This window comes from Trachinotus anak, unplaced genomic scaffold (assembly GCF_046630095.1).
Source record: "Trachinotus anak isolate AG129_WGS33_773 ecotype Australia unplaced genomic scaffold, CSIRO_AGI_Tana_v1 ptg000015l, whole genome shotgun sequence".
In the NCBI taxonomy this organism is placed as follows: Eukaryota; Metazoa; Chordata; class Actinopteri; order Carangiformes; family Carangidae; genus Trachinotus; species Trachinotus anak.
In genome coordinates, this window is record NW_027273866.1 from 3,285,330 (window position 1) to 3,307,397 (window position 22,068).

The following is a 22,068-nucleotide window of genomic DNA, read 5'->3' on the forward strand; positions in this document are numbered from 1 at the left end:
GAGAAATAAAAACAGCTCATTAATCTATGACTTTAGCTACATAAGATACACACTTTAATAAACTGCACAGTGTATGAGTGTGTGTGCATGTACACTAACCCTCCTCCCAGGGAGGTATAATCCACTAGAGGTTGTAATGCTCCAGTGCTGTTGGGGGGTCCGAGAGAATCCCTCTGGAAGCACTGTGGCTGACCCTATCACATATTCAGGTCAAATAAACAAAACAGTGTTGAGAGAAAGGTTAAAAAGGTAGATTCATCTCCTCACCGGCTCTCCAACCAGCGGCTGAGATCGTCCCATTCCCTGTCGGCAGCACACACACACCTCACCCCCAAGAGGCAAGACAAGAAAACCATTTGATAAATCATGAATAGTCACAGTTGTGCAAGTGCTGTGACCATTTCTAAAATTTATTATGGGGATTACACACAAAATCACACAATGTAACATTTTCAAATGTGTTATGAATGCCTCCCAGAATCCAATTCAAATCCTAGGTTACCAAATAAGCCTGAACAAATCCCCCACATTGAGTTCTTCCTGCTTTGAAGACTTGAGAGGTCCGGTCTGCAGGGCAGGTTTTACCACGCCATGCAGACACCTCAGCACACAGAGAAGAAGGCTACTGATGGCTAGGTGAAGGGAGAACGGGAGACGGAGAGCAGGGTGGTGTTTGATAATGATATCAACATAAATGTCTTTATTTGCAAATGAAACTTTCATTAATTAAGGCAGAAAAGAAACAGAGATGTGATAATAAATAAACTTGTTTTAATTCTGTGGCAGTGACACTAAAATGTAACAATTAATACATCAAGTTCTAACATGAGCCAATTTACCATGACAAGCAGCTTGTGATGTGTCCTTGTAGAAGAAACAAGAACTATCCAGATTGTGTGGAGATGAGCTCCCCACACAGTTCATTCAGTCAGTGTTAACCTTGAGGCAGCACAGTCTTCTGCCGCCTTTTATTTGTCCTTGTCGGTTTTCTGCCAGTCTTGACTTTGCCTCCTCATTGATGATCTGAAGGCGAGTGTGTTTAATTGCATCCGTTTGTTTGTTGGCGAACTCCTGCACAAACACAACACAAACAATTATAGCACTAATTAAAAGGCATGTCATATTAATGGCAAGAGCAAACTTGGCAAACACACACAGCTGCAGCATTTGAATTCATGGAGAGATCCGTTTGGAAAATAAACCCATAATTTTATGATCAGCACACCTTTTCAAAATAAAAGCACAGCCTCGAAACTAGAACACAGGCTCATTTAACAACAGAGAGTTTCTATAATCATTTCAAGGAGAACTTTATACCAAAACTAAATTTTGTAAATAACTGTAGAGATAAAAACCCAGATGCAGAGTGCTGCCTGGGAGCCTCTGTGTCAGTAAACTCTTCCCAAACTGACACTGAATGGAGTTTCTCTCGCTTTAATCCCTGGGGAGGGCTCTGAATGTGTTTTGATGACCTTTGGGGTCAGTTACATGTTACATTACACAAAGGTTTAGCTCCTTTGTAATAAGGGAACAGCATGGGGAAAGCCCTCAGTTTAGACATCTTGCTCACTACACCTTTTTTTTTTTTTTTTTTTTTTGCAAAGCAGCAACAGTGGCAACATATCCATCAAACCTGCCAGGCTAATTAAAATACAGCTAGTGATTATCCTACTTCAGCTCATCTCTCTTCGCTCTCACTCTCTCCTCACACACACACTTACAACCAAACACACACTCTGCGTACCTCTCCACAATAATTACTGTGTTAAATAAAGCCCAGTAATTACTGTGGTTGTAACTCCAGTCATTTTATCAACTACACTTAGAGCTGTACACATGTTCCTAAATCAAATAATAAGAACATTGAAACATTTTTACTAAATATATTTTGCACATATTTTGGAAATATTTGATTATGTCTAAAAGTGTCTGGAAGGAGTAAAAATAAACTAATTTTCCAGCTAATAGTTGTAAAATTGAGAATAACTTTGTCATTTAAAGATAGAAAGACTAAAAAAAATCAAAGTTAATAAAAATAAAACTGAAAATAAATAATCTGATTAAAGTGACTTCTGGTTGTTTATTGCAATAAGGCAATAAGTAGTGAGGTAAATTTTAATCCCAAAGGCAGAAGCTTTTCTTGACATTATAGATTATCTGCATTTCTATATAAATTGGCTTTATTGGATTTTATTCCTTTTTTCTTTCTCTTTTTTTTTTAAGCTCAGAATGAATTCCACCAACACATTCCCCATATTCAGCCATGCGGATATCAAACAAGGAGGGAAAGAGGCAGAAGAGAGGAGAGGAGAGGAAAACTGCCTGGATAGTTGCAAGATGTAATGTAAATGAATATGTAAATATGCAGCTTTAAATTCAAATAACTCACAAACAGCATCTGTGATTTGTTTTGCAAAAGAGCCAACATTTAAATTCTCAGGCTGCTGCTTTTTTTTTTTAATTTGTTCTATTAATTTTAAAAACAAACATTTAGCCTATTGATTATATAATTAGTTGATTATTTCTTCCTATGGCTGGATAAGGCGCAGAGCAGGGAGAGAAGGGGGCAGCCTGCCTATTAATTATCCAGTCTTGACATAGGGTACATTTTCTTTTCAAGGCTATCAAAGAAGGGTTAAACATCCAGGTCTGTGCACTTTTTTTTTTTTTTTTGAAAAGATGTATAGGCTACGCATTAACTGGTAGAAATCACAGGTTGGAGCAGGCCTGGTGAAATCCTCACCCCCAGGTTGAGTGTAGCAGAGGCGGAGATAAAAGCCGTCGTCGTCAATTAGCCGGGAGTCAGTGGGAGCGCTGCTCGCCAGAGGCGTTTAACTCCTTCTCCCTTTAAACGTCCTTTTAAGATACAAAGTCCCTGCGGAGGGCCTGGCTTTACAATTTAATAAATTATTTAGCAATTTAAACGGTGAGATCCAGCAGATAACAGCATCAGACGTCATGATTTTCCACGCAGCATTTTGAAAGTCTCGCGTTAGGATACATTACCATGCAGCTGCTAAATATGAGCAAATATTCAGTTTTTTTGTTTTTTTTGTTTTTTTTGTTTTTTTTTTCAAATTATATTTTAGCAGCAGGGTGATTTTTTTAATGGGTTTCCCTCTGATACAATACAAGTCCGTGTCATGGGACCGATCTGTTGTAAAATAATATCAAAGGTTTTTAAGGAGCTGCAGGTTCATTTCTATTTGACATTATGCGCTAAACCAGGTGATTTTTGCAGGGAGTCTGGTGGAGGAGCATGTGAGAGCACTAAACTGTGACCTCTGAGATGGACACAAAGCAAACAGAAAATCCATAACACAAGACATGATTCTCACAACCATGTGAAGATGCCCTCTATAAGAAATATGGCATTTATTTTAGCTGACGTGAATTTACCCCACTTTTTACACTAGGCCTATATAAATCTTTAGTGTGTCATCTGGCTGTAGAGAAAAAACATGATTTTTTTTTTTTCTTTTTCTTTTTTTAAACAGAAAAAATAAACAAACAGGAATACCTGGATGTGTTGCAGCTCCTTTTCCTCCAAACAGGCAAAACTTCTGCTCCATCAGATCTCGGGTCGGTTGTTAAAAGAAATCCAGAGTAATGATCCACTCAGCCGCTGCCTCTGATCGGGAATCTGTCAAAAGAGATGTCACTGAGTTTGTAAAGTTGATACAGCGTGCAGTGCATGAGTGTGTGTGAGCCTCAGCAGGCTGCAGCTCTGAGTGGAAACCAGTCTCTCCAGCAGCTGTCACTGCACCTTTGACTCCGGCCTTCCAACATGAGCCACGGAGAGAGGCGAATGACGATTCATAAAGCCCACGGTCTGCCTGTGTTTATAAATCTAAATCAATATTCAAATCTGTTTGAAGTGAGCGGGTGTGTCCGTGCAAGCGCGCAGTGTGTGTGTGTGTGTGTATGTGTGTGTGACACTGTGTGTGTGTTTGTTTTTCTATCCTGGTGAGGACCCTGACCTGACATATCACTCACCCCGTGGGGACCAGTTTTACCCGTGGGGACCAAATCTCGGTCCCCACAGGCACGAGCATTGCAACCAATAGAAAACAGCCTCCTGATATGCCTGGTGCAGTTTTTTTGAAAAAAAAAAATGGACCCCACGAAGTCAATTTTCAAGACATGGTGTGTGTCGGACTTGACCCCCGGAGGCCACTGATGGTATTGCAGTGTGTAAATTTGCACCCGTGGGGACATTTTCCTGAGAGTGTGTAAAAGTGTGTATATCAGTAAAATTCATATTTCATGAAGAAATATGTGATCAAACTTTAATTTTATCAAATGACTATGTCTAAAATCAACAGGGGAACCCTTTCAATCACTATAACTTCTTTCAAAGCTTTTTTATTTTTGAAAAAAAAATAGATAATATAAATTGTGGTCACCAGAAGTATACAAAATGTAAATTAATACTTATGAAAAAATAATAAATTAAAAAAAAATTATATTCATGTAATAATAAAACTAGTCGACCTTGTAAATACAATATCTCAGGAACTCCTCAAAGGAATCCCTTACAATTTACAACTCGGACTGATAGATTAACTGATTTAGATTTTGGTGGTCAAAGGTCAAAGGTCAAGGTCACTGTGATCTCACAGACCACATTTTTGTCCTATTGAATGTGATATCTTAAGACTGTCTTGAGGGATTTTTTAAAGATTAAAGATTCACTTGGACTTAAACATTAACTGATTAGGTTTTGGCGGTCAAAGGTCAAAGTTCAAGGTCATGGTGAACTCTCATTCTTGTGAATGTGATATATCAGGAACGCTCAAAAGGAATTTCACTACATTACAGCACAAATATTCGCTTGGATTCAAGGATGAAGGGATCAGATTTTGGTGGTCAAAGGTCAAAGATCACTGTGACCTTATAAAACACAATTTTGGCCATAACTCAAGAATGCATGCGCTAATTATGATAAAATTTAACACAAATGTCCAATAGGATGAAATGATAAAGTGATGACATTTTATATCCAAAAGGTCAAAGGTCATCTTCACTGTGCCATGATAATGTTCTATGAAAACAACCGTAACCCTAATCATATTTTGTAATACTTGGCTAGCTGGTTGCCATGGCCGCGGGCATTATATTTTCAGCTTGTCTGTCTCTCTCATTCTTGTGAATTCAATATTTCAGGAACACACAGGGAATTTCACTACACTTGGCACAAACATTCATTTGCACTCAAAGATGAACTGATCAGTATTAGGTGGTCAAAGGTTATTGTAACTTCATAAAACACGTTTGTGGCCATAGCTCAAGAATACTTATGATCAAATTGAACATAAATGCAGAGTATGATTGTATGATAATGATGAAATGATGACAATAATGATAGTATATTCAAAAGGTCAGTCACATTCTCATGAACACAATATATCAGGAACACCTAACACCTTCAAAGTTGGTATGAATGTCCACTTGGACCAACGGATGAACTCATTAAATCTTTGTGCTCAAAGGTCAAGGTCACTGTGACCTCACAAAAAATATTTTTGGCCATAATTTGGAATTGATTGGATTAGGACAGAATTTAACAAAAATGTCTAATAGGATAAAACATGACATGGCGCCTGAATACCTCACACTTGGTCAAGAAGGCCTGGTAGCACCTTTTTTTATCTGAGGACCCTGAAGTGCAACGGACTCTCCCAAACCGCTACCAATGCACAATAGAGAAGATCCTTATGTATGGCTGTACAAGTCAGGTACTCCAGTCGCACCACAACAGACAAGAAAGACCTGCAGTGACCTGAAATTTGACTTGAGTTTTTTGTTTCTCTTGAACTTACATACTGTTACTGAAGACATACAGCAGAACAAGAACAGCAAAGCTGAACAAAGGTAAGGTCAGGTAAAATAAATTTTATTTCTATATTCCTATATCACAAATTTTCCTCAGAGATATTTGAAGTCAGTTATATATTTTAGTTTGTGTATTCTGTTTGCAGTCAATTCTTGGTAAATTTTCATTGTCAGTCTGGAATCCAAAGGGACTGCTTGATGTGAGGAAATGTTTTAACTGAACAAATATTTAAAGACTGTCCAATTAAAACAAGTGTTTCACCTTGTTAACATGTTCATATGATATTTTTATATGATACTAGACATATGATGGGTGAAACACCATGACTGAGTGTTTCAACCTTGAACTGCAGTGAACCAATGACAGTCTCATAAAAACAGATTCAGACAGCTTACTAATACTACTACTAACTTCCACGTCATAGAACCTAAGGAACCAATCCTGTCAACTTGTGGGGACGGGGGCTAAATACACCTTAAACCTTGTCAGTACAGAGAGCTAGAGTTAGCATTAGCACAACCGCAAACACTATGTCAGCCACTGCTAACAAACAAATAAAAGATGCTACCTATGCTAACCATTCTGATGTGTCTGCTAGTCTCTGATTCTGGTCTCATCGGACTCGTCATCTGAGTCTGCTCTAACACTGACAATCTTGATACGCACTGCTCCTTCAGCATGTATCCTTGTCAGTACAGAGAGCTAGAGTTAGCATTAGCACAGCCACTAACACTAAGTCAGCCACTGCCAGCTGCAAGCTAACAAACAACATAACCAATTACCTATGCTTACCGTTCTGATATGTCTTCTAGCCGCTGATTTCAGTGCACATTAAACTCCTCAAAAACTCTTGAGTCTGGGTCTGACTGAGGCTCAAACATGTGGCTGAGTCTCTTTGATGTGGGCGGGGCCAAGGCCTGATAGAGATTTTTTAAAATGAGAAAATCAGAGTAGATGAACTTATAGCACAATCCTTTGATTTATTTTTTTTACTTTTCATGTGGGAAAACCATCTCCAACAAAATATTTATCATAGCAGACTATTTTTACAGAGTTTAAAACATATCTGGAGGATGCTTAACTATTTATATTGTGATATACTGTACAAAGAGGAAGTCCAGAGGGGACTGGCAGACCAGTCAGGACAATGCCAGTCGTCCCTCAGCCATGCCACTCCAGCAGTATGGGACAATGATGTTAACCCGGCCTACATTAAAGCACAATTTATAGCCAGCCCAATGTAATCAGACTGATCCACGACACAACACAATGTGCAAATATGTGATGCACAAATTGACTGACTAATTTAGTTGCAAGGTGTACTGATTCAAGCAGTGATTCACTTATGATAACCAATATCAGGAAAAGGCTACAAGCTGGCAGGGTGTGCGGTGGGTGTTAAACAATGAATTTCTAAGTTAAATTAATTTAAAATCAACTCTTCTCAAGCCCATGGGAACACATACATCCCGAAATATCATGTATGTGATATACATAGAGTATCCTTACTCCTCAATGGTTTAAGCTAGAGACTTACTGTTTTTCCTGTTAAACTAGAGAATACTTTCCAACAAGCCTGTTAGTCTGTGCGAGTCATTTATGTCCATCGATAAACTAATGTATCAAGTTGGAAAAGATTTGGATAGCCTGACCTTTCGCCTGATGCATAACTGGTTTCAACATGTATATTGAAAATAGTCTATGGTGGACATAAATACAGTAGTATGTGAAATAAACCAAATACAAGGTTCATGCATACTTCAACACAAGGCTTTGTTTAATATGAGGCCCCAGGTCTATAATTTATAGAGGCTGGATCTGGATAAAATTAGGTGATTGATGCAAATAGGCTTAGTCTAAACTGGTTCCTGGTTTTAAAAAAAACAACAGAGTTACTATTGTATTAGGTGTTCTAGAAACTTGAGTTTTATAAAATATGAATGTACCAACTAGCTAGCTAGCTAGCTTATCATCTGACAGTACACTGTTGTTTAAGTGGCAGTTAGCTGTTATAATTTAGCGTAGTTAGCCTTTGTCCGCAAACTGTGGTTGTGATGCTAACTTTGCTAATGTTTGCAGGAAGCTGGTATGAAAGTGGTACTGAGATGTCAATGCTACACCTTATTCACTCCATCAAAATTGAACGGCTGAGCAAAACTGATGAAACATATTTGAAATGGCTGTGTATATGTTGTGTTAGAGAAATTTAGAGTTATGCACTTGCATTGTGCAGCTCTGATTTACAACAGGAGCTTTAACAGTCATTTAGACCTAGATTTAGATTTAAAGTGTCTCATTATGCCTGATAAGAGAAGAGAATGGGTGGGGGGTGCGAATGACTGGTCTACACAATGAAAAACAAGCAGATGGATCTAAAGGCTATGGAATATTACCTAAGGTTGTAGTAGAGTAAAAGAAACTATAATGGAAAGTTTTTTCCAACTGTGAAGCAAATGGATCTAGCCTGCTGATCTTCCTTGTGAGGTTTATGTTGAGCAACCAGAAAATAGGTTTTCAAAATAATCAAACAGATCTTGATTCAAACTGATCTGCAGAACAAACATCGTATTAAGTCCATATCTGGTTAATTGGACCTGTTTTTATTGAAGAAATGCACCACTAATAATCTCTGCTAACTTTGTGACAAACATATTACATTTCCTATTGTCTTCTTCACAATAAAAGCATCATGCACATTTGCCGATGCAATACTTTTAATGTGAAGGAGCACAAACAGGAAATGTTGGGTTTTCATCCACAGAAACTTGGAACAGCTCAACCAGGAACAGGAGGGAAATGCGCTGCTACCTGCAGCTTCAGGTAGAGGCTTCCACTTTGAACTCAGTTAGTAATCTTTATTAGTTAAATAAATAAATAAATAATAATGTTCCAGTCATACAGTCAAACACCTGTTAAATCCATGTCACCACAGGCATGCTTGTTTATTTATAAATAATATGCATGATAATTAACATGAATTAAGCATTTAGAATTGAATAAAAACCCATATTTATAAAATATTTTACTTTCGTATGTCTTTTATTTTAGTAAAACAGTTTCCGCAGTGCAATAAACTCGCTGCACTGACCTGAGCAGGTGAGGGAGGAACCGTGGAGGAACACACCTCTCCTGACTTTGGCGGTCCCCAGCGCTACCTCGCCCCCCCACCCTGTGACGTTAGGGGCCCCTCCCTCGGTCAGTGGCAGCAGGTGAGGGAGGAACACACCTCTCCTGACTTTGGCGGTCCCCAGCGCTACCTCGCCCCCCCACCCTGTGACGTTAGGGGCCCCTCCCTCGGTCAGTGGCAGCAGGTGAGGGAGGAACACACCTCTCCTGACTTTGGCGGTCCCCAGCGCTACCTCGCCCCCCCCCCCTGTGACGGACCTAATCGAGCCGCTGCGGGTGTGAGGGGGAAACAAGACGGCGACGGACGGCGACGAGAGGAGTCATGGCCGCGGAAGGAAAACTTGATGGAAACTGAGTGAGTACATCAAACTAAAGCTTTAATGAGCGTTAATGTTCGGAGGCTTGAGTTTTATCGTGTTTTATCGTGTTTTATCGTGTTTGCAGCCTCCTTCTCCGCCGCTTTTTACTGATTTAATGCTGTTATTAGCATCGCACGGGTCGCGGATGCTAACGCTACCTAGCTTGTCACTGGCGGCTGTTGAACGATATTATTTTTAGCAAACTACGACTTTGAGCTGTCGTTTCACTGTGTTTTTTGCAACGGGCTGTCGTTTGTCTCGGTGTTTACTGTGTACCTGCCTCAGGTTCAGTCTGAAGGCAGGTAGCTAGCCTGATATTCAGGTGTGAGAGCATCTGAACCCGCTACGGTGCTCCTGACTGCGGCCTCCTCACATGTTCATGAACTTACAGCGAAGTTTAAGGTCTTGATTCAGCTACAGGCCCGGAGGCTTTACACAGCTAAATGAGTGAGAACATCTTAATAAAGAATGAGCTAATTAGTCTTCCCTTTGCCATTTGAAGGTCATGTAAGAGCTTCTTGAAAGTTTGAGTTTGTTAATTTTTTTTCTTTTCTCAGTTTAAGCATGGATTTGATTTCTTTTATCGCCATATGATGTAAAAATAATAAAGTTTTATTGACTAACCTATAACTAAGTTAACCGTTAAGTAACTCCTAAAATTATAGATATTTTCATCAGATTTTTTTAATGTTGTATTTCCAGGTCAGATGTTACATCAAGTAGATTACCATTTTATGTTTAACCTCCTGCAGATGCAGTGAGCAGCTCACTGGGTTCAAAGCACGCCTGGATCACCTGAGGAAGCTGATTTTACACATTCCATGTGCCTGCTTATCCAGGCACATGGAGTCCATAAAATCCCAAACACAGGTAATGTTGCTGGGGCCACTGTCATTATTTGACAGCACAATTTTCAATTATGATACAATATTCAAACTGCAATATTCTAATAGGATTTTGGTGAAACATTGGAGATCATGTGAATAGCTGGGATATGGAATGCCCAAATCTTAGCTCTCTGGATAAAACAAATTGTAGATATTTTGATGGAAATAAATTTATGTTAAATGTTAAATTTATGTTAAACTGTTTTATAGGATCATTGATTTCATTCGTCTGTTTAGGTAATTATTTAGATCATCAAATAAATCTGGAAAAGCATAGCCAAACCTTACTTGTGGAAATATTTATTGTTACTGTGTTGCAAAACTACATAAACCATACATAGACTGTGATTTGATCTTTCAAGTGCTGCTTCTTATATATTAAGTTTTAATTTTTGATTAAGAAAAGATGCGTGAGGAGGCACAGGTCTGTGGTTCTACACCTCTTTGTGAACCTCATGTTCTTGAGAAATGGTGATAAGTGGGTCCTGTCTATGTTGTTAAGCCCTCAGGAAGTCCAGACCAAGAGGGAGGGACCTCATCACTATCAGAACGTCCAACAGAGCTTCATGCAGCTTCCAACATATTGGTAAGTGCCGAACTCCGGTGTTAACTTGTTATACATGACAGTCCTCATGATAGTTTGCTCCATCCTGTTATAGTTACAAACATCTCACAAGGTAAGTATGATCTCACATAATTAGAAATCACTGTGCATCCTCAAACTTTTTCATTTTTAGTTGATTAAAACTGAACATTTTAGTGTCATCTCAGGCAAAGAAAAACACAAACATTTTAGTCTTGTTTGAGTCAAGACCTATGTTATTTACAGTTAACGCATTTAATGACTGATATTAAGAAATCGGAGCAATTAATACTGCCATCTTAGGCATGAAAAAAGGTTGTTGGTGAACATGTTTCATCACAGTTTTTGTTTACAAGGGTTGAGGTTAGGGTTAACTAGATGTGGATGTTACAAACTCAATAGCAGTTCAATAGTTGTGTGAAATCTCTGAAACATCTAAAACTATATGTGACAAACATTGTCTGCTTGTGTACTTTACTATCTACCTTTTAAATCTGCTTGCTCAAAGGTCCTTATCTGTTACGTGATGTGAAGGTGTGTGTCAAAATGAGTTAAAGTGATATTTATGGTTATTTGATGTGGGGTTGTGTGAGGTAGTCATTGATAGTCAGTGTGTTACCTGTAGTAGAATCAAATCAGCAAACTTTTAGTTTAGAGAACGAGCAGGAACACTGGCACAGAAGCAGAGTGATGCTGTTATGTTCAGGGTCAGCAGAAAAAATGTGTTTTAGACACCTTTTAAAGACAAAATAATCCAATATCAATTTTATCGTTTGTTTCATTTTGAATATTTTCAGAGCTTTATCTGCTCATCAAAACAAAGTGAAGTTCAGCTCTTTCTGATTTTCTCAGCTGACCTGAGGCTGTGGCCTAATATGGTGAGCCCTGTAGGTGTGCTTGTGTTTAGGAATACAGTAGTTAAGTAGTTGAAAAAAATGAAGTACCAGAGGAAAGTACTGTTTTGACGAGAAGCCCTAGAAATATTTTAAATGAAGCGTTCATTTAAACAGATATTGGATTGTTTGGTCTTTTAAAAGTGTCTAAAACACATTTTTCCTGCTGACCCTGAACACAGCAGTTCATCACTCTGCTTCTGTCCCAGTGCTTCTGCTGCTTTACTAAACTGGCAGCACGGTGATCTGAATCCACTGCTGGTAACACACTGACTATCCACGACTACCTCACAGAACCGCAAGTCACATCACCACAACTTTCACTTTAAGATTTTAGATAAGACATCAATCCAACACACAGAAAAACTACCAGACATTGGTCCCAACCGTACATTGACCATAGAGTTCTTTACATCACCTCACAAGCCCAGGCTGCTCTTAAAGCAGTGGCAGTGTAGAAAATTGGTCCTGAAGTCACAAATGTGCTTGTGTTTTTTACCACAGGAATCAAGTCCAGATTGTGACAGCAGCGCAGATACATGCATGCCTGATAGCTCACTTTCTGATGTTGGTGATGACCCTGACGTACCACAGCTGACAAGAACTGACAGCGTAATTGTAAGTTTGCACTCTGAAATCAGGACCCTTTACTCTTATAAGAGGAAACAAAGTTCACACTAATTTCAGATTAATCCTTCGGTAAATAAAGTAGTCAGTAGAAGTAAGCTCTGTGGCCCTCTATTAAACTTGTAGCTCTTAAGACAATTCTGACAGTGTTTGGCATAGCTGTACCCTTACTGTAATCATGTATAACACACAAAGGTTCATTCTCAGGTTCAGTTACCCAGGTTTTAAGGGTGTCTCATAGGCAACTTAATATTTCCACATATAGTTAATGTTTCCTGCAGATAATTTAGCTATAAGCTTCTTGTATATGCCATTTTCAGATTACTAAAGCATACCTCGAACAGATCTCCAAGGTGTCTGATGGATCAGAAGCTTCTATAAGCTGCATTGAAAGCAGTGGTGATGAATATGTTCCATCAAAAGACTTGGTACATGAAAGCACTTCAGAGGAACCTGATGGTGTTATGAGCAAAGTTCCACTGGTGAAACAGAAGATGTCACAGAAGGTTTACAAGAGAAAGAGACGGTCCAGAACTTCAGATGAAGACAAGAGGAGAGCAGAAACTGAAACCTCTGATGAAACAAATCAAGCAAATATGTCAGTCATGAAACTGCTAAAAAAGGCAGATGGCGGCAGAGATTATAGCAAAAAGCAATCCTGTCTGTACTGTCCTGTGCAGTGCGTTAAAATGTCGAGGCACTTAGTGCGCAAACACAGCAGTGAACCTGCTGTAGCAAAAGCTATGAGTTTTCCATTGAAATCAAAAGAAAGAAAACTTAATTTTGACCTCATTAGAAACAAAGGAAATCACGCTCATAATAATGAAGTCCTAAAGACGGGAAGGGGAACACTAATCCCGAGTCAGCAGACTGCAAAACAAGTGAAAGCAAGTGACTACATGCACTGCATAAACTGTGAGGCTTTCCTTAAAAGAAAAGCACTATGGAGGCACATGTCCAGGTGCAGGCTTGCACGAAAATGCAGCACATTGAGGCCAGGCAAAAACCGCATCCAGTCGATCTGTGCGTTTGCTCAGCCTGTCCCAGAAGGTGTCAGTAGAAAGGTTTGGGAGCTCGTGAATGCTATGCACCAAGATGAAGTCACAAACATTATCAAACAGGAGAAAAGCATTTTGAGATTTGGAGAACATTTGTATGCTAAGCATGGACATGACAAGACCAAACATGAGTACATAAGACAGAAGATGCGAGAAATAGGACGATTAATTGAGCAGTCACAGAAAGCTGGCAGACTGAAACGAATCGAGGATTTTTATGTACCTTCCAACTTCAACTTTGTGGTTGAAGCAGTTAGGGATGTTGCTGGTTTTGATGAAGAAAAAAACCTCTACAAAACTCCATCCTTGGCTCTGAAGTTGGGTCATACACTTAAGAAGATTGCAGATATTCTTGAATGTGAAGCACAGATGGCCGAGTCTGACAATGAGGAATTTCTCAAGAACGTGAAGACAACCCGGAGTCTTTATGAGAAAAAGTGGGATGTGTGTGTGTCATCACGTGCCCTACAGACTTTAAAAGAGGGGAAATGGAACACTCCTCAGCTCCTTCCTTTCACAGAAGATGTGAAGAAAATGCACATGCACCTTGACAAGTGCAGGGAGGAATACAAAGGCATGCTGGAGAACCTTCCAAATAAGAAGAGCTGGTCTAAGCTGGCCAACGTGACTCTCTGTGAGGTGATCTTGTTTAATCGCAGAAGAGAGGGTGAAGTTTCAAAGATGCCGCTCAGTGCATTTACCCTAAGAGACACTTCAGGAGTCCATTCAGATGTTGCACTAGGACTGTCTGAGCTAGAGCAAAAACTTTGTCAACATTTTCAGCGCATTGAAATAAGAGGGAAAAGAAACAGGAAAGTTCCCATCCTTCTAACACCAGACATGATGTCCTCAATGGAGACCTTGGTTGCACATCGGCGGACCTGTGGTGTGCCTGATGACAATCCCTTTTTCTTCGCCAGACCTGAAGCAGAGACTCACTTGAGGGGATCAGATGCCATCAGACAGCTTGCAAGGCAATGTGGGGCCAAGCATCCTGAAACTCTGTCCTCAACCAAGCTGAGAAAGCAGGTATCCACATTGTCCACAGTCCTCAACCTGAGAGATAATGAGATGGACACACTGGCAAATTTTCTCGGTCATGACATCCGGGTCCATAGACAGTACTACAGACTGCCTGAAGGAACACTGGAGTTAGCTAAAGTCAGCAAAGTGCTGCTTGCCCTCGAACAAGGACGGCTATCAGACTTCCAGGGAATGAGCCTGGACCAAATCCAAATTGATCCCAATGGTAAAGACAACTTACACTTAAGTAAGTTAGATTTATTTAAGAGTAAATATCTGTTTACATCATATGAAGCTTTGTTATTCATGTCCAGAGGACGTCCCAGAAGCTATGGACAGTGACCTCTCAGAGATGGAAGGAGAGAGGGACTCATCTTTCTGCTCTCAGTCATCAGGTGGGGTACATGTCAGTTGTTTTTACCTTCCAACACCAATAGTGAGTGCACGTAAAGATCATCCATATGCCAGTTTCCTTGTTTTTACAAATATTGACAAATTAGACAGATAATAACTGACTTATTATTTTAACTTTCATTCAGATAGTGAGGTGTGTTACTGTAGCTGTCACTTTCATGTATTAATGTACTCATTTATTATAACAGGATCTTCAGCATCTAACAAAGGACAACAACCTGTTGAGTCTGACATTGATGACCCTAAACCAGGTATTTCACACAATATATATTCACTCTGAGCTCTTTTTTAGTAACCTGTCTTTACAAAAATAATGGAATTAAAACATAATGTGCAGAATTCGGTGCATCTTTCAGCAGTCTTCAGACAAAATTAGAAATGATAGCTTTCATTCACACAATGGATGTGTATTGCCAGTTAGCTGTCATCTTGCTGTATTTATTTATACTTATCCATTATTTTAACAGGCACCTCAACACCTAAGAGAAGAAAGCAGTCCAAGTCTGACGGTGATGATACTAAAACAGGTATTTGATATTTGTCAGCAGTCTTTACTTTCGTAAAGAGGGAGGAAGTAAAAGAAACGTGTCGCACCTATTTTAATGTTCTATCAAACTTGAATTGGATGAATACAACACTGTTTTGAAATTAAATGAAATCTGTGGGTGGAGCCAGTCACCAGTCACCTCTACCTCACCTGGCTCATGTCAGAGCTGCATACAGCAGACCTGCTGCATGAAGCAGAATAAGTTTTGGGCTAATCTAATGTATAAATGAATACATGAATGATTTTTAATGATTTTACCAGTTCCTAGTTTTAAGTTAGGGTGTTTTATTGTTTGTGGTCACAGTATCTGACCATGTGTCTTCATATTTAACCAGCTATCACATATGGTGCAATATTTGATATTCAAATTTTGCTTTATCAACAAAAATGCAGAAACAGTATCTTAAGCAGTTTCACGGTGAAAAAACAGACTCGGGCTGTGTCTGAAATCACACAGACAGCTTAAATAAGTTTGTAGGAAAAACTTAAACAAGTATGAAAAAGAGAAGAAAGCGGAAAAGTACGAAAACAAAATGAACAGGTGCAACTGCAACAGGCTACATGCATGGCAGCTCATGTGCAAAAAAAAGAATTAATTTATAGTAGTTCATGCAAACACTGAAAAATATTAATGAAAAATGCCACAGAAAAAGCAAGAATTGAATAGAATAGAATTGTTCTGCACTCAAAATCAGAACTAAATTCCTAATTTGGTAGTTGATAAGTACAGAGTCTATTACAGTCAGATAGTTGTAAGGGTGACCACACACAACGGAAACACAATCAGATACATCACTGATCAGTATATATCAGTAATGTCGTCATTTCTACCAGATGATAGAGAAGCTTCAAGCTATCTGTTGTCATTGCTTCATGATTTGCTGCTTCATGCAGTGGCTCTGGCAGCTATTCCAGAAACTACAGTGACAGACGTAGAGCCCAGTTGTCTGGCTGTAGTCATTCATGTTTAACTTGCAGTGTAATTTGCATCAGGTGATTATTGATTATGATTGCAGGTGATTGTTTTTGAGTTGAATATAATACAGTAGGTGACTCTAAAAGACTTGGTGTTAATGGTGTAGTTGGATTATTTCCAGAATGTTTGTAATTATACACTTACCATTTGCAGTATTATATTTTCCAATATTTGTTTCTCCTGTTATTCCATAGTTTAGTAATTTTAAAAACTATTTATTCCTCTGACAGTAAAACAGCAAACCTCTGATGACCCTGGCAGTGTTAAACGTGTAACCAAAGGTAATCAAAAGACTGGGGCAGTGGCACTTGATGACCTTATGTCAGTTGTCCATTTCCTTTTTTTATTGTCACTTTCTCACCTCAGCAGGGCACACTAAAGAAGTTGAACATTAAAGAGAAAAAGTCCAATGATGTTTTCATTTTAGAGACACAAACATCTGTCAACAAAATCAAGACAAGATACAGAATTTGCTAATCCCTTAGCAATTGTAAGGAAAGTGACTATGATCAGCGCTTTCTTGCTCAGTACTACGAAGTAAGCGGCTTATAGTGAGGTGTGTTACTGTAGCTGTCACTTTCATGTATTAATGTACTCATTCATTATAACAGGATCTTCAGGGTCTAACAAAAGACAGCAACCTGTTGAGTCTGACATTGATGACCCTAAACCAGGTATTTCATACAATATATATTCACTCTGAGCTCTTTGTTAGTAACCTGTCTTTACAAAAATAATGGAATTAAAACATCATGTGCAGAATTCAGTGCATCTTTCAGCAGCCTTCAGACAAAATTAGAAATGATAGCTTTCATTCACACAATGGATGTGTATTGCCAGTTAGCTGTCATCTTGCTGTATTAATATATACTTATCCATTATTTTAACAGGCACCTCAACACCTAAGAGAAGAAAACAGTCCAAGTCAGATGGTGATGACACTAAAACAGGTATTTGATATTTGTCAGCAGTCTTTACTTTGGTAAAGAGGGAGAGAGATGAGATGAGACCTTTAATAACAGTCCTGTTTTGGGTCCAAACACAGATTTACAGCAGTCCCTAAATTTAATTTGTCTTCAGCATATCACATCAGTGATACATTAGGATCCTACATCCACTCTGTTCTTACAGAAGAGCCACTGTCTTATACCTTGTACTGCATAACCTTTAATAGGCCCTGGGCCGTTGGTTATAATGCACTCATCATTTCTTATTCTAACAGGATCCTCAAGATCTAAGAAAAGACGGCAGCCTGATGAGCCTGACAGTGATGACCCTAAAACAGGTATTTCACACCTTTCATGCAATGCTATGGAATATGTTGGCCCACACATTAGTTTAATTTGACAATGACAATTGTTTGCTTTAATTTTATGAACATCTATTTGCATGACTGTCATTCTCAGTGGCAGTACACCTCCAGTCTTCATACTGGAACAAAAACATATATAAATAATTGTCACAAAGCAGCTAATAAGAACTAATCTTTGAATCAGTTTAACTGTTGTTACATTAGTACAGAAATTAACATGTTATATGAAAGGCACTGCTTCTTACTGTGGATTATTGATTATTGGATATGATTGGAATAAAATATGGGTGTGTTTTAATGTCATGTGGTCCTCCTAAACCTTTCATCAAGGAGCACCAGTGTTGGAGAAACTAGGGTGGAGCCCTGCTTTACTCTGATCTGTTTTTAGTGGTAATATTTGTCTTACTATAGATGCCTTTCATTCAGACAGTGAGGGTGTCTTGTCAATTAGCTACCATTTTATATCTTTCATTATTTTAACAGGATCCTCAAGAGCTAAGATAAGACAGCAATCCGTTGAGACTGACATCAATGACCCCAAAACAGGTATATCTGATCACTGGAGACACATATCAAAGCAGATGTGAACTGACTTACTCAGAGCTGACCACTTGTGATCAGATCAGTGAAGATGCATATTAATACCAGGTCTGAGCAGGGCCAGAGAGGGTGGTGGTGCTGGCAACTGGAGCAGAGAGTTAACTAGTTAGTTAGAAGTTAGCAGTTTAATATATGCAGACAGCCAATTCAAGATGCAAGGACTGCTACAGAGACACTTTTAAAGCAACCTGAGATTTTGACAGCAGCATGAGTAAAAAGGCCATGGTGGCCATAGGGCGTACATTTTTTGGGGGGGACATAATGCCCAGAGGGAGGGGGCCACTGTGAAATTCCTACTCTGCCTCTTACTGAGACTCTAAAAAATCCTGATCTGACCTGCAGTTGCTATAGACGTCTCTTTTTTTCTGCAGCCTACCATATATGGTTATTTTCAGCTCAGCCTATTTTTAAGCAAACTCAAGTTGATGTGTTATTTCCGTATATATAAATGCTTTCACTTGAAGATCATTGTTCTGCCAGGTTATGAACGGACTGCACAGCTCTGATCCTTACAAATTTCATATGTGTAGCTATTAAAATCTTGTGGAAGTATTATAACTGGCTAAACTGTCCAGGATATTACAGGGAAATAAATACATCTTGGTCAGGTAAAGTTAAGACTGATAAGTTTATTTGACACTCAGCTGCACTCCACTTGCTCACTGACAAAAAGCCTCCACCATACCTAGTTACTGGTTTTAGTGAAACAAGGTTTATGAATAAAAACAAATGGTTCAGCAAGAACCTGCTGACCTCGACTGATCTGATCCGCTGGGCTCTCAGTATATAAAGTCAGATGGGACAGTAATCAGGAAAATAACTAAATGGGTAAATTACAAATCATATTAAATACATTCATTGCTAACCTTAGGAGTTCAGCTGAGAAAAAGCAGAACCTAATAATAACATAATCTCTGTTTATTTTTAAAATAAGTATCTCTGTCTTAAATTACACGTGAACAATAAAGGGTAAAGCTGATTACTGAAGAATTAATTAACTGGTAATCAAATTGTTAGTATCCAACTCTGATTTTATTTTTTCTCCTGTCTTTCCATTCACAGACACCTCAAAGAAGAGAGGCTGGTCCACGCTAGAAGTCCGTGCTGTGGAAAAGACACTGAGCACTTTCATAGATTGTGGTAAAGTACCTGGAAAAGTGGACTGTGATGCCTGTATTGAGGCTTCACCAGAGGCTCTTAAAAACAGAACTTGGAAGGCAGTAAAGTTCTATGTTAAAAATCGAATCACTGCCATACGTCGTGAAAGTGCAAAGAGAACCTACTGAAAAAGACTGTTGCAATTGTTCTTACATGTGTTGATACACATTAGTCTTTGCACTTGTTCCAATTGTGCATGTTTTGTTGATACATGCATTGATCTTACAGGCCAAGTATACAGTTACGGTCTTTACAATAATATGCATTCTTACACATGTATTGAATACTTGTATTTCCGTACGGGTTACATTCAGTTGAGCTGGTCATATATCCAGCTGTCTAAGTGTACATAACGTCATGTATTCTGAGAGCAGGAGCTCTTATTGTATAATGACTGGATATATCTTGGTCATCATGATAGTTACACATGGGTTACATGTGAGACGTTAATAAAACAGTTGACAAATATTAACAGTGAGATGCGATGCTGTTCTTTCTGGTTCTGTCAGTGTTGCAGACCTGCCAACCTGTATGCATTTTGACATTTAAGTACACTGGTACGACCTGTCACTCTAAAGAATGCAAAAACTAGTGCTGCCCTGCGAGTTTGTCCAGTTCTACAGTATGAAGGCTATGCCAACATGTGTCTACATGAATGACAGACCTTTGACTTTTAGTTCTCCCAATTCATGGCTGACTTTTGTGTTGTTGTGTTTAAGTAAAAGAGCATCAATGAATACAGAAAAGCAGCAGCAGCAAGAGAAAAGGCAAAAATTGCATTTGGACCATCTGACATGTCCAAAATTCCATTTGGACATCATGCTCAACTTCTTTTATGTTGAAATATGAAGATGTGAATATGAGAAGCATCAAGACTAGTGTTCTTAAAGAGGCTAAATATATTATCCATTATATTAATTCACTGTTCAATCCTATATTTGCTTAATAACTAGATTTTAGAATCAGAATCTGATGTTTTTCAGTGGAAAACGTATACCTGGTACTCAAGATCATTATATTTATTGCTTATACAATGTAATATTAATATATATATTTCCTTAACACCACTCAGCAGTGCTGTTTACCATATGCCAATAGACATAGCATCACAGACCCCAGGAGAGGGTGGTGAGTCAGGACTGGTCCCCATCAGGAGAAAAATTCAGGTTTAAAATTTATGTAAGAGTGTTTGATGTTTCAAGTCATTTTCATCTTCACAAAAATTTATAATGAATTTAGCAGTTAAAATCATGTCTCTAGACCATTCAGAAAGGGTGGATCCCACCAGTACCCTCTCAGTCATTGGTCCCTACGGGGAAATAAAAACGGGTATGTGTGTGTGTGTGTGTGTGTGTGTGTGTAGGTGTTCCACAAAGCCTCTTAAGATGATACATTTACCAAGCCGTGACAAAAACCCTCGGCATATTATTTTGAGATGGGCACGCAGGTTCAAAATTCAAGTGACGTAGAGGAGGCTTATTTGTCCCATGCAGCTTGCAGGTCCTCCAGAAAATATGAGTATAATGTACTGCACCCAATGGCTTTTATGAGAATAACAATAATTATTATGATATTATAATAATAGTCTTAATATTCATATTTACACGTTGTTCTAATGTCACAAAAATGCACTTTTCTTCTAAATGAAATCTAAAATGTAAAATAAAACAGGCCCACCTTCATATCCAGAAGTCTTTCATCCTCTTTCACATCTTCCCTTTTGCAGAAACCGTTTCAGCTGAAATCAGTGAAAGTCGTTTGCCGTGTCTCCAGCTGCACCACAGGCCTGTATCTGGGTTTTTTTTTTTTTTTTTGGTTTGTTTGTCTTTTTTTTTCCTCCCCTTGCATTCATCCTCCTCCCTGAGAGTGTGCACACTGCAGGTCCGGTAGCCTGGAAGTCCTCGGCTGCTCGGTGTCCCTCGGTGGGAATTCCCCTGGAAATATTGTGGGTGATTTTTTTTTTTTGGTGCAGGCCTGTATGAGGCTGATGGGAGCAGACTGGCTGGCTCTGCGGATGGGAGGACAGTTTTAAGGAAATAAGTCGCTCTAAATCCCCTTTTTTGCGACGCGCTGGAATGTGAGAGGACGGTGCAGCCTTCACATGGAGAGCCCTGCTTTAGTCCAGGCGGGTTTTTTTTTTTTTCTCCCCTACTGTCTTTTTGTCATAGATTTATTTTTTTTGCTTCCTTTTCCTACTTTTCTTTACAACAGTAAAACATTCACGTTTTTATTTTTGAGAAAAATATATAAAGAAAATATGCAATTTATTTGCGGTTATCTGAAACTTTTCAAATGTTACTCTATTAAATCTCATTTTTTTAATAACAGGAAAAAAACATTTTGGGTGTTTTTTTTTTTTCAGACGTGATGCAAAGGTACATTTTTTTTTAAAAGTATGTGCCTCTAATATGCTGTACATGCATTACATTTTGAGAAAAGTGTTTATTTGCGCATCTATTTCCCCTCCTCACCCACCCAGCCTTTACGTCACATTTTTCTGTTTAACGCTTCCCTTGTATAACAGCGATGTTTTAAAATAAAATGTAAGAAAAAGATGAGTAGACTGACTTCAAACTCCACTTCTCGTCTTCCAGCGGCGGCATATCGCTTATTTATTATCAATGTGCCCTCTCTGCGGTGGGATGGGGATGTTGTCGGTCGCCCTCTCG

General features: G+C 38.8%; 1 protein-coding gene and 1 long non-coding RNA gene across 2 annotated transcripts; one reads left to right on the forward strand and one right to left on the reverse strand.

Annotated features, from left to right (window-relative positions):
• Positions 1-396: 396 nt before the first annotated feature.
• LOC139632977 (uncharacterized) lies at positions 397-21,689 on the reverse strand. The gene is made up of 3 exons (XR_011693661.1): positions 21,077-21,689; positions 3,521-3,643; positions 397-1,071 (listed from the first exon to the last, which is right to left on the reverse strand). It is a non-coding gene; the product is annotated as an uncharacterized lncRNA (long non-coding RNA).
• LOC139632861 (uncharacterized) lies at positions 8,155-19,856 on the forward strand. Its single transcript, XM_071498107.1, has 15 exons — positions 8,155-8,158; positions 8,933-9,317; positions 10,074-10,191; positions 10,711-10,794; positions 12,189-12,302; positions 12,632-14,618; positions 14,707-14,787; positions 14,995-15,057; positions 15,274-15,333; positions 16,560-16,610; positions 16,941-17,003; positions 17,220-17,279; positions 17,552-17,614; positions 18,125-18,187; positions 19,304-19,856. The coding sequence occupies exons 1-15, from the start codon at positions 8,155-8,157 to the stop codon at positions 19,525-19,527; spliced, it is 3,420 nt and encodes a 1,139-aa protein (XP_071354208.1). The 3' UTR covers positions 19,528-19,856.
• Positions 21,690-22,068: the final 379 nt, after the last annotated feature.

Bases quoted from the DNA above. Each gene is read 5' to 3' on its own strand.
- LOC139632861 (XM_071498107.1), top strand. The intron at 10,795-12,188 runs GTAAGTGCCGAA...TTTTTACCACAG, and splicing joins ATGCAGCTTCCAACATATTG to GAATCAAGTCCAGATTGTGA. The intron at 18,188-19,303 runs GTATATCTGATC...TTCCATTCACAG, and splicing joins CATCAATGACCCCAAAACAG to ACACCTCAAAGAAGAGAGGC.